Genomic DNA, 12,408 nt, shown 5'->3' with positions numbered 1-12,408 from the left:
GCATTATTAGCTAATCTACAGACCTTATTTGACTGTCATCTGTTTTCCTATTAGTATCTTTTTTTTCCCCTAGTCCAGATGTCCACCCAGGATCTCCCAGCACATGGAACTTTTAGGGCTGCTATGTCTGTTGATCCGTGACAGCTCCTTTGTCTTTCTTTGTTTTTTGTGGCCTTGAGACTTCTGAAGAGTACTGCTAAGGCATTTTAGAGAGTTCCTCAGTTTATGTTTGTCTGATATTTCTCATGATCAGAATGAAGTTATGCATTTTTTGGCAAGAATATCATAGAAATGATATTGTACGCTTCTCAGGAGATCTAATCTATGGTATGTGATACTGAGAGCTCTCATTACCATTTTAAAAAATATTTATTTTTAATTGATTAATAATAGCTTTACAATGTCATACATCAACACAGATTAATCACATGTCCCTTCCTTCTTGAAACTCCTTCCCACCTCCCGCCCAGTCCCACTCCTCCAGGTTATCACAGAGCCCCAGTTTGAGTTCCATGAGTCATGAATCCCAAAGAAAGGTGGTGCCAAAGACTGTTCAAACCACCGCACAATTGCACTTGTCTCACACGCTAGCAAGGTCATGCTCAAAATTCTCCAAGCCAGACTTCAACAGTATGTGAACCATGAAATTCCAAATGTTCAGGCTGGATTTAGAAAAGGCAGAGGAACCAGAGATCAAATTGCCAACATCTGTTGGATCATCAAATAAAGCAACAGAGTTCCAGAAAAACATCTACTTCTGCTTCATTGACTATGCCAAAGCCTTTGATTGTGCAGATCACAATAAACTGTGGAAAATTCTGAAAGAAATGGGAATACCAGACCACCTGATCCGCCTTCTGAGAAATCTGTATCTAGGTCAAGAAGCAACAATTAGAACTGGGCATGGAACAACAGACTGGTTCCAAACAGGAAAAGGAGTGTGTTAAGGCTGTATATTGTCACCCTGCTTATTTAACTTCTATGCAGAGTACATCATGAGAAATGCTGGGCTGGAGGAAGCACAAGCTGGAATCAAGATTGCCAGGAGAAATATCAATAACCTCAGATATGCAGATGACACCGCCCTTATGGCAGAAAGCGAAGAGGAACTAAAGAACCTCTTGATAAAAGTGAAAGAGGAGAGTGAAAAAGCTGGCTTAAAGCTAAACATTCATAAAACTAAAATCATGGTATCTGGTCCCATGACTTCATAGCAAATAGATGGGGAAACAATGGAAACTGTGACAGGCTTACTTTCTTGGGCTCCAAAATCACTGCAGATGGTAATTGCAGAGGTGAAATTAAAAGACATTTTCTTTTAATTCTTTTCTTCTTGCTCCTTGGAAAGAAAGCTTTAACAAATCTAGACAGCATATTATAAAGCAGAGATGTTACTTTGCTAACAAAGGTCTGTCTAGTCAAAGCTATGGTTTTTCCAGTGGTCACGTGTGGATGTGAGAATTGGGCTATAAACAAAGCTGAGTGCCAAAGAATTGATGCTTTTGAACTGTGGTGTTGGAGAAGACTCTTGAGAGTGCCTTGGACTGCAAAGAGATCCAACCAGTCAATCCTAAAGAAAATCAGTACTGAATATTCATTGGAAGAACTGGTGCTGAAGCTGAAACTCCAATACTTTGGCCACCTGATGCAAAGGACTGACTCTTTGGAAAAGACCCTGATGCTGGGAAAGATTGAAGGCAGGAGGAGAAGGGGACGACAGAAGATGAGACGGTTAGATGGCATCACCGACTCGATGGACACGAGTTTGAGCCCACTCTGGGAGCTGGTGATGGACAGGGAGGCCTGCTGTGCTGCAGTCCATGGGGTCACAAAGCGTTGAACACAACTGAGTGACTGAACTGAACTGGAGTCATACAGCAAATTCCTATTGGGTATCTGCTTACACATGTTAGTGTATTGGTGTTCATCTTGATCACATGGTTAAGGTGGTATTTGCCCGGTTTCTCCACTGAACAGTTCCTATTTTTCCTTTTGAAATTCGTAATTATCTTGGGCAGAGGGAGCTGAGAGATCATTTCTGCTCATATGTCCACTAACTAATTTAGCTTGAATCCATGTTTTGTTCTTACAACAGTTTAATAATTGGTATCTTTTGGGACCTTCATTCCTTCAATATTAAGAATTTGAAATCCACTCTAGGTAAGAGCTTTTCTTTACATTAATGTATTCAATTATTTATATCATTATGTGGTTCTGGAGAAGATTCTTGAGAGTCCCTTGGACTGCAAGGAGATTAAACCAGTCAATTCTAAAGGAAACCAACCCTGAATATTCATTGGAAGGACTGATGCTGAAGCTAAAACTCCAATACTTTGGCCACCTGATGCAAAGAGCTGACTCATTCCCCTGATGCAGGGAAAGATTGAAAGCAAAAGAAGAGGGCAGCAGAGGATGAGATGGTTAGACAGCATCACTGACCAATGAACATGAATTTCAGCAAACTCTGGGAGAAAACTGGAGGACAGAGGAGCCTGGCATGCTGCAATCCATGGGGTCACAGAGTCAGACACGAGTTAGTGACTGAACAAGAGCATCAGTATGTACTCATTATTTTCATCTATGGGTTATACTTCAGTACAACCATTATTTGTTTTCTTGGTCAGAATGTTCCCTCTCGGTTGTGGAGAGCACCTTCAAGTTGACAGTTTATGTCCTTTTGGCACCCTCATAATATCTTTTGTTCTTAGCACATCCTTCCTGTCCCCACAAGATGTTTCAAGCTTATCTTTTATTTAACATTTCCAAGCCCTGGAATCAGCCATTTCTCCAAGAAGTCCTGGTTCCTTTCTTCCTTTTCTCTCTCTTGGTTTTCTCCCTTTGATAATGGTATTTAGAAACAAAGGTCTGGGAGCCAGGGGTGCATATTGCTACTGGGATGTCACTTCTGGGCCTTTTCAGCAGTCAAAGTTGGGAAGTAAAACATTCTCTCTCTCTCTCTCTCTCTCTCTCTCTCTCACACACACACACACACACACACACTCACATGCACTCACACAATGAGTTAACATCTGTGCCTCCAATTCCAATCCAACACCAGAGGATTCCCTTTCCCGATTTATTTATTTATTTAAAATTTATTTTTAATTGGAGGATAATTGCTTTACAAAGCTGCATTGGTTTCTGCCAGAAAATAGTGTGACTCAGCCATAAGTACACACGTGACCCCTCTATCTTGAATCTCCCTTCCACCCCCTTTCCCTATTTAGAACTTCTTTCTCTAACAAGAGCTTCATTATTCTGTGTATTTACTCATTTGTCCAACTCTAGGGCACCCCACTCCAGTGCTCTTGCCTGGAAAATCCCATGGACGGAGGAGCCTGGTGGGCTGCAGTCCATGGGGTCGCGAAGAGTCAGACACAACTGAGCGACTTCACTTTCACTTTTTACTTTCATGCACTGGAGAAGGAAATGCCAACCCACTCCAGTGTTCCTGCCTGGAGAATCCCAGGGCTGGGGGGCGGCCGGGTGGGCTGCCGTCTATGGGGTTGCACAGAGTCGGATACGACTGAAGCGACTTAGCAGCAGCAGCAGGGCCAATCAAGTAGTTTCAGAACTGCAAACCAATGCCCCTGTGGGGGGCGAAAAATATTGTTCAATTATTTAAATGTTATCTCCCAGTCTGTGTCTTCCTATTCTCTTGACTGTGTCTTTCGAGGTATAGAAGTTTTTCATTTAATGAAGTGCAATGTATTTAAAAAGACATCACCAAACCCGGGATCATCTGGAGCTTCTCCTGTGTTGCCTTCTAGAAGTTTTGTAGTTTCGTATCTAGGCCTATGGTTCACTTTGAGTTAATTGTAAGGTCTGTGTCTAGGTTCTCTCTCTTTTTCAATGTGGAAGTCGTTGTTCCGGCACCATTTGTTGAACAGATTGTCCTTTCTCTGTCAAGGACATTCTCCATCAATTGCCTTTCTCCTTTGTCAAAGATCAGTTGATTTCATCTGTGTGCATCTATTTCTGAGCTCTTAATTCTGTTCCATTGATCTGTATGTCTGTCCTTTTGGCCATACGACACTGTCTTGATTACTGTAGCTTTCTAGTAAGTATTGAAGTGAGGTAGCATCAGTCCTCCATCTTTGTTCTTTGACTTCAATATTGTGTTGGCTATTTTGGATTTTTTTTTTTAAATCTCTTCACATGAACTTTAGAATCAGTTTGTCAACTCAAAATAACCAGCTGGGATTTTTATTGGGATTGCTTTGAATCTATAGATCAAGCTGGGGAGAAATGACATCTTAGCAATATTGAGACTTTCTATCAATGAACATGGAATATCTCTTCATTCATTTCATTGTTTGATATCTTCCATCAGAGTTTTATATTTTCCTTATATAGATCTTGTACATATTTTGTAAGAGTTACATCTAACTATTTCATTTTGAGTGCTAATTTAATAATATTATTTAAATTTTCAATTTCTAATTGTTCATTGCTAATGTATAGGGAAGTAATTGACTTTTTATTGAAGTATACTTGATACTACATTATATTAATTTCAGATGTATAGCATAGTGATACAGTATTTCTACAGAGTATATTCCATTAAAAATTATAAGATAATGGCTGTAATTTGCTGGAAAAGCAATGGCTTTTGCATATTGACCTTGTATCCTGCAATCTTGCTATAATCACTTATCAGTTCCACAGGTTTTTTTTTTTTTTTTGCTATTGCTGTTGACTCTTTGTTTTTCTTTGATTTCTACGTAGGCAATCATATCATCTGTGAAAAAAGATGGTTTTATTGCTTTCTTCCCAATCAGTATACTTTTGTGTTTTTTTTTTTTTTTTTTTTTTGCATCAGCTAGAACTTCCAGTGTCATATTGAATAAGAATGGTAAGATGGGACATTTTTGTCTTGTTCCGGATCTTAGCAAAGAAGCATCTAGATTTTCATCATTAAGTATGATTTTAATTGCAGATTTTTTTCTAGATGTTCTTTAACAAGCTGATGAAGTCCCTTTCTAGTCCTGATTTCTGAGAGTTTTTATCATGATTGAGTGTTGAGGGAAAAAAAAAAAAGTGAGTGTTGGATTTTGCCAAAAGCCTTCTGTGTCTCTTGTTATGAGTAGGTGGCTTTTCTTCTTTAACCTGCTGATGTGATACAGCACATTAATTGATTTTCAAATATCAAACCAACCTTGCATATCTGGAATAAATCCCACTTGACTGTGAGATACAGTTTTTTTCTTTAATGTATTACTGGATCTAATTTGCTAATTTCTTTGAGAATGTTTGCACCTATGCCTATAAGAGATATCATCGGTCTGTAGTTTCCCTTGCTTGTAATGTTTGTGTCTGGTTTTGGTATCAGAATAATGTTGGCCTTGTAGAATGAGTTAGGGAGTTTCTGTAAGAATTTTCTGGAAGAGATTGTAGAAAAGTGGTGTGATTTCTTCCTTAAATATTTGATAGAATTCACCACTGAAGTCACCGGGGCCAGGTGGTTTTTGTTTTGGAAGGTTATTAGTTATCAACTCAACTTCTTTAATAAATATCAGCCTATTTGAGGGACCTGTTTCTTCTTTATGAGTTTTCATACATTGTGTTTTTTGAGGAATTGTCCCGTTCCTCCTAATCTATCAACTTTGTCAGCATAGAGTTGCTCATAATATTTCTTAATATCCGTGGGATATATGGGATATCCTCTTGATATCCATGGGATCAATAGTGTGACCCCTTTTTCATTTAAAATTACTGTTTGTGTATTCTCCCTCTTTTTAGATGCCTCACTGGAGGTTATTGATTTTGTTAATCTTTTCAAAGAAACAGCTTTTGGTTTCGTTGCCTTTTTTCTGCTGATTTCCTGCTTTTAGTTCCATTGATTTCTCTCACTTTTGTTATTTCTTTTTTCCTACTTACTTTGAGTTTTGTTTGTTTTTTCTTTTTCGATTTCCAAAGGTGGAAGCTTAGACTATTGATCTTAGATCCCCTTTTCTGATATATGCATTCAATGCTGCTTTCAGTGTAACACACAAATTTTGATGAGCTGTGTTTTCATTTTCATTTAGCACAAAACATCTTTTAATTAATCCTGAGACTTCTTCTTTGATTCATGTGTTATTTAGAACGGTGTTCTTTGATTGGTAAGTATTTTAAGATTTTCCAGCTATCTTTCTGTTGCTCATTTCTAGTTAAATTTTACTGCGGCCTGAGAGCATTGTATGATTTCTGTTCTTTTAAATTTAAGGTGTGTTTTATCGCCCAGAATGTGGTTTATCTTAGTGAATGTTTCACAGGAGCTTGGGAAGAATGTGTACTCTGCTGTTATTGACTGAAGTACTCCATGATTCTGCTGTTGTTGACGGAAGTACTCTATTAGTCATTTAGTTGATTGACGGTCCTGCTCAGCTTTGATGTTCTGTTGATAGGGACACACACAATAAAGATTGTTATATCTTCCTGGAAAGCCAGCCTCTTTATTATTATGAAAATGCTCCACTTTATTCCTGGTAATTTTCCTTGCTCTGAAGTATGCTTTGTCTGAAACTAAGATAGTTGCTCCTACCTTCTTTTTATTAGTGATAACATGGACTATCTTTCTCCATCCCTTTATTCTCCAGCTGTATGTGTCTTTATATTTAAAGGGGGTTTCTTGCAGGCAACAGTCCTGGTTACTTTGGCAGCTCAGTTTCTGAATTAGATGTAAATTCTGTAAATAAGTTACAGTCACATGAGTCTTGAATTCAGAGCTGATTTAATGGGAGAAAAGCTGGGGTCTGAGGCACCCATGTTCCTGGTGCAACTGTAGCAGGGGTGTCAAGATTCAGGAGATGGTAGCTCCTGCAGTAGCTTCTCAATCTGACAAGTCAGTTTCCTGATTGTGTGCAGGGCCACAGGTTGGCTTATTTGGGAGATTAAAGATATAAGTGTCCGGGCTGGGAGGGATTGGGGGCAGGAGGAGAAGGGGACGGCCGAGGATGAGATGGCTGGATGGCATCACGGACTCGATGGATGCGAGTCTGAGTGAACTCCGGGAGTTGGTGATGGACAGGGAGGCCTGGTGTGCTGCGGTTCATGGGGTCGCAAAGAGTCGGACACGACTGAGCGACTGAGCTGAACTGAACTGGACTGAAGGAGCACCTTCCCTTGTTGTTCTCAGTTGTGAGACTGAGACAAGACTCAGTTGTGTCTGACTCTTTGCAACCCCATAGACTGCAGCACGCCAGGCTTCCCTGTAATTCACTATCTCCCAGAGTTTGCTCAAACTCATGCCCATTGAGTCAATGTTGCCATCCAACCATCTCCTCCTCTACCACCCTCTTCACTGCCTGCCCTCAATTTTTTTCTCAGCATCAGGGTCTTTTCCAGTGAGTCAGGTCTTCACATCAGGTGGCCAAAGTATTGGAGCTTCAGCTATAGCATCAGTTTTTCCAATGAACATTTAGGGTTGATTTCCTTCAGGATTGACTGATTTGATCTCCTTGCTGTCCAAGTGATTCTCAAGAGTCTTCTTCAATACCACAGTTTGAAAACATCAATTCTTCAGCACTCACCCTTCTTTATGGTCCAACTGTCACATCCACACATGACTATTGGAAAAACCATAGCTTTGACTAGACGGACGTTTGTTGGCAAAGTAATGTCTCTGCTTTTTAATATGCTGTCTAGGTTTGTCATAGCTTTTCTTTCAAGGAGCAAGTGTCTTTTAATTTCATGGCTGCAGTCACCATCTGCAGTAATTTTGGACCTAAGACAATAAAGTCTGTCACTGTTTCCATTGTTTCCCCATCTATTTGCCATGAAGTGATGGGACCAGATGCCATGATCTTAGTTTTTTGAATGTTGAGTTTTAAGCCAACTTTTTCACTCTCCTCTTTCACCTTCATCAAGAGGCTCTTTAGTTCTTTTCCCTTTCTTCCGTAAGGGTGGTGTCATCTGCATTTATCTGAGGTGATTGATATTTCTCCTGGCAATCTTGATTCCAGCTTGTGCTTCCTCCAGCCCAGCATTGTGCATGATGTACTCTGCATAGAAGTTAAATAAGCATGGTGACAGTATACAGCTTTGATGTACTCCTTTCCCAGTTTGGAACAGGTCTGTCGCTCCATGTCTGGTTCTAAATGTTGCTTCCTGACCTGCATACAGGTTTATCAGGAGGCAGGTCAGGTGGTCTGGCATTCCCATCTCTCTCAGAATTTTCCACAGTTTATTGTGATCCATACAGTCAAAGGCTTTGGCATAGTCAATGAAGCAGAAGTAGATGTTTTTCTGGAACTCTCTTGCTTTTTCAGTGCAATTGTGTGGTACTTTGAGCATTCTTTGGCATTGCCTTTTGTCAGGAAGCATTTAATAGGAGGCCTCCTGTGTGCTGTTTTGGATCTGTCATGAAACCCTTATTAATTCCTGAATATTCAGGAATTAAGTGGAGTAGTGAAATACTCCCGGGGCCTGAAGAATGCATGCATTTCCTTCGTTAGTTTTTCCATACGGTGATAAGTAACTACTTACGACCCACTTCCTTTTTATGAACCATACGGTAAAAGTGATTATTTACAACCCTCTCTCTGTGACATGGATGGCCTTATGTTTCCTTGATAATTTGTAAGTCTGGACTTTTGATTTTATCTTTGCTAGCTACCTTGTAAGACAGTATATATACCCACACTATGTTGAATAAAACACCTTTGCTCCATCAGAGCTTGGGTCCCCGTGTCTCTCTCTCTCTCTCTCTCTTTCTCAGGCTAATTTTGTTTGGAGCGCAGAAGCCCGCTGAACTCACTTTCTTGCCTGGGCTTCTAAGACCCTCTCGAGAAGGCACACTGTGCCTTCACCCCCCGAGAAGGCGCCCAGTGCATGCGTGAAGCAGTGCAAGCCCCGTGTCAAAGGCTTTATTGGTTTTCTGCGTAAACCGAGGAACATCAGCCTCTTTCTCTCTTTTACTTTCTTATCATTGACGCTGTACCCCCAGGTTCTGGTCCATTAAAGGACCTCAACAGCCTTTCTTTGGGATTAGAATGAAAACTGTCCTTTGCCAGTCCTCTGGCCACTGCTGAGTTTTCCAAATGTCCTGGCATATTGAGTGTGGCTCTTTAATAGCGTCATCTTCTCAGATTTGAAATAACTCAGCTGGAATTCTATCACGCCTTCCCTAGGGTATGCAAAATTGGTTCAATTAAACTGAAAGTTAGCTGCATATGGAATTACCACATGGCCATTTGGGGTCTTTATGGCACTGGAATAATAGATTCAAAGGGGGGGCCACTTAGTTGGAAGGGAGGTATAAATACGGGAAGAGGGTGTTTATAGCACTTGAATGAACACAAAGACTCTGGCAGATTTCAATGGACTGGCTTGTTTAACATCTATTTCAGCTGCTTCTAGTGCACCTTCCTGTATGGCTGAGGCTGGAAAACTTACATTAGACTCCCTTGCAAGTAAGATGCCATGTGTTTGAATAGTCTGCCTTATCAGATATATTTGTTTGAGATTGGAAATAAGACCTGAGTGAATGGGCAAAGGCGCAGGATGGAAGGCTTCAATTTGCTGGTAGAACGTTGTTTTTGGAAGCTGTGACAACAGCTTTGTCGTTTAATGAGCAGAAACGGCGTCTCCCTTGGCCGAGTAGTTCTGTGATGTGACTCTAGGGGTATTTTCTGAAAGCTCAGTCTGCTTTTCCAGAACCCCTGATCCCAGTGATTGTGTAGGATGCACTGCCCTTCTGCAAATAGTTATCTTCTAAATAACTCTCCTGTCCTAAGTGGAGCACTAGGGGTGGTTTGTTGGGCCCAGTCTAGGCAGTGGAAGCTGCAAGGACTGTGACTGTGTACAAGAGGAAGTGTGCTGTTGAAGGAAGTGAGAAAGGGCCATTTGGGCAAAGTACATAGAGTGAAATCAAAGTGGAGGGGTCAGAAAGGGCCAGGTTACTGCAGGCTTTCTGGTCTTAAATTGGCTCAACCTATGGCACTTTGAAGCCGTGTTGTCAAAGCTGGAATTATTTTTAAAAGATGAAATTATTGATCTGCTTTTCTCTTCAATCAATTCAGTATTTTTGAAAGAGAGAGAGAGATACAATATAATGGCAGGTTTAAACTACATGTGAAAGGACTCTCATTTTGGAAATGGTTTTAAGACCCAGAAGCAACCAGAGATTAGTGTTGGAATGACCTTTAGAAGGAGGCCAGGAGCTGGATAAAGCAAATCTTTCATGTAGCATGGAATGGACTTAATGACCCTTCGTGGACCATGCAGTTGGCGATGCCTTACCTCCCTTCTGGGTTGGCTGAACTTTCCATTGCACAAACCTCTCTCCAAAATTAGATCCAGGGACGCAGATAAAACCACCTCTTCATCTTTTCCAGAGAACATACTTCATTCTGTTTTCCACTTTAAACTGTTGATGCTTAGAATGGCCATTTCATATTCGCTTCACTGTGACTTGCCTGCTGCGCTTACAAATCTCTCAGCACAATTATGACTGTGGGCTTCTCCTTCCTGCCTGAAATAGTGCATGGGGGTGCATAGCCACCAAGTAGTAAGGTTCCAAGACCCTAGGTTCCCCCGGGGGAGGCTCTGAGCTGCCCGATAGGCTGCCCATCTGGTCACAGTTGGCTCACAACTGGATGGAACTATGGTCTGAAATTTCTACAGGCCCAGGACCTGCAACTGAGATGATCCAAGGGAGGGTCAGGGAAACACCCACTCATGGCTTCTTGAAGAGTTCCTGTTTGGTTTAAATCAAGAGTCTGATTTTCCCACAGCAGGTAAGTGATCTGGTTTGTGCTGGCTGCCTAGCCTGTCATTTCCTTAGTCGACTCTCTGAATCTGTTCAGTTGTAGCAAGATCTCCTTTGGCTCTGGGATGGAGCCAGGAACTTCTTCAGCCAGACGTCTCTGAGGCTGTCTGATGTCGGCGGAAACTGTGGCTGGAGGTGTTCTGTCGTCAGCATCCTGGGGTCTGTCCGGGAGAGGCCATCTGTCCTAGAACTGGATTCCCCTTGGTTCTGAGATATGCAGTCAGGCATCTGAAAGGCGAGGGCCTCATCTGACTCCTGCTCAATGGACCAAAGGTAGGATGAGCAAGGGGTGGGGCAGGGGGAGCCGATGCAAGTGGGAACTTCAAACCTTTGCCCTGGAGAAGGAAAAGCCAGGTCCTTATTTGGAATGAATGTACTTAGAATGAAAATGATAAATGCAGAGTTGGAAGGACCCTTAACTAGAATGGAGTACTATCGTCTCATTTTACAGATAAGGAAGTATGCCCGCAGTATTGGGACCACCAGGGAGCTTGTGCATAAAAGTCTCCAGCCTCACCCAAGACCCATAGATCAGAACTGTATCTTAAAAAGATTCCCAGGTGTTTCATAGGCACAATAAAACTTAAGAAGCACCAAGAGTGTGAAAGCCAGTCAAACACAAAAAGGCTCCGAACAGAGACAGAAAATGAAATCTTGACTGTATTTGCATTGTAATCAAGAATGTGTAGTCTTCATGAATCATCAGGGGAGTGCAGATCAAAACCGTAATGAGACATGACCTCACATTTTCAGAATAGCTGTCATCAAAAAGATAGCAAATAACCAGTGTTGTCAAGGATGTGGAGAAAAGGGAACTCTCCTGCATTGTGGGTAGGAATGGGAACTGGTATAGTCAAGCAGTGTGGAAGTTCCTTAGAAAATTAAAAATAAAACTACTGTATGATACAGTAATTTCACTTCTGGGTACTTAGCAGAAGAAACCAAAAGCATGACATACACACCCCAATGTTCATAGCAGCACTGTTAACAATAGTCAAGATGCGGGAAGAACCTAGGAGTCCTTCAGCAGAAGTGGGGTATAGAAATATATATATATATACATACATACATACATATATACAATGAAATATTACTAAGCCACAAAAAATGAAATCTTGCCACTTGTGAAAACACTGATGGAACTAGAGTGTATTATGCGAAGTGAAATAAATCAGGCAGAAAAATACGAATACTCTATGATCTCACTTATATGGGGAAAGTAAAGAAACAACGAAAAAGACAAAATGGAAACAAACTCATAGATACAGAGAACAAATAAATGGTTGCCAAAGGGGAGGGGTTGGGAGTTGGATAAAATAGATAAAAGGGATTAAGAAGTATAAGACTTCAGTTACAAAATAAATAAGCCTCAGGGATGTGATATACAACAGAAGAAATATGGTCAATAATATCATAATAACTTTGTATGGAGGCAGATAGTTATTGGAGAAGGCAATGGCACCCCACTCCAGTACTCTTGCCTGGAAAATCCCACGGATGGAGGAGCCTGGAAGGCTGCAATCCATGGAGTTGCTGAGGGTCGGACACGACTGAGCGAGTCCACTTTCACTTTCCACTTTCATGCACTGGAGAAGGAAATGGCAACCCACTCCAGTGTTCTTGCCTGGAGAATCCCAGGGACGGGGGGCCCGGTG

General features: G+C 41.3%; 1 protein-coding gene across 2 annotated transcripts in view; it reads left to right on the top strand.

Moving 5' to 3' along the window:
• PLA2G5 (phospholipase A2 group V) overlaps nucleotides 1-12,408 on the top strand; it is a 120,202-nt gene that overhangs the window by 77,885 nt on the left and 29,909 nt on the right. The window contains exon 1 of one of the 2 annotated variants that reach the window (XM_042244684.2): nucleotides 7,775-11,026. The exons of the other annotated variant lie outside the window; for it this stretch is intronic. Within the exon in view, the coding sequence (XP_042100618.1) occupies nucleotides 11,016-11,026 (11 nt within the window). The 5' untranslated portion in view covers nucleotides 7,775-11,015. Of the gene's footprint in view, nucleotides 1-7,774; nucleotides 11,027-12,408 lie in introns of those variants that run through there. 2 annotated transcript variants of the gene reach the window in all.

The sequence above is a fragment of the Ovis aries genome, chromosome 2, assembly GCF_016772045.2.
Source record: "Ovis aries strain OAR_USU_Benz2616 breed Rambouillet chromosome 2, ARS-UI_Ramb_v3.0, whole genome shotgun sequence".
NCBI lineage: Eukaryota > Metazoa > Chordata > Mammalia > Artiodactyla > Bovidae > Ovis > Ovis aries.
Note: the sequence above shows the minus strand (reverse complement) of the source record. Positions and strands in the feature narration are given on the sequence as shown.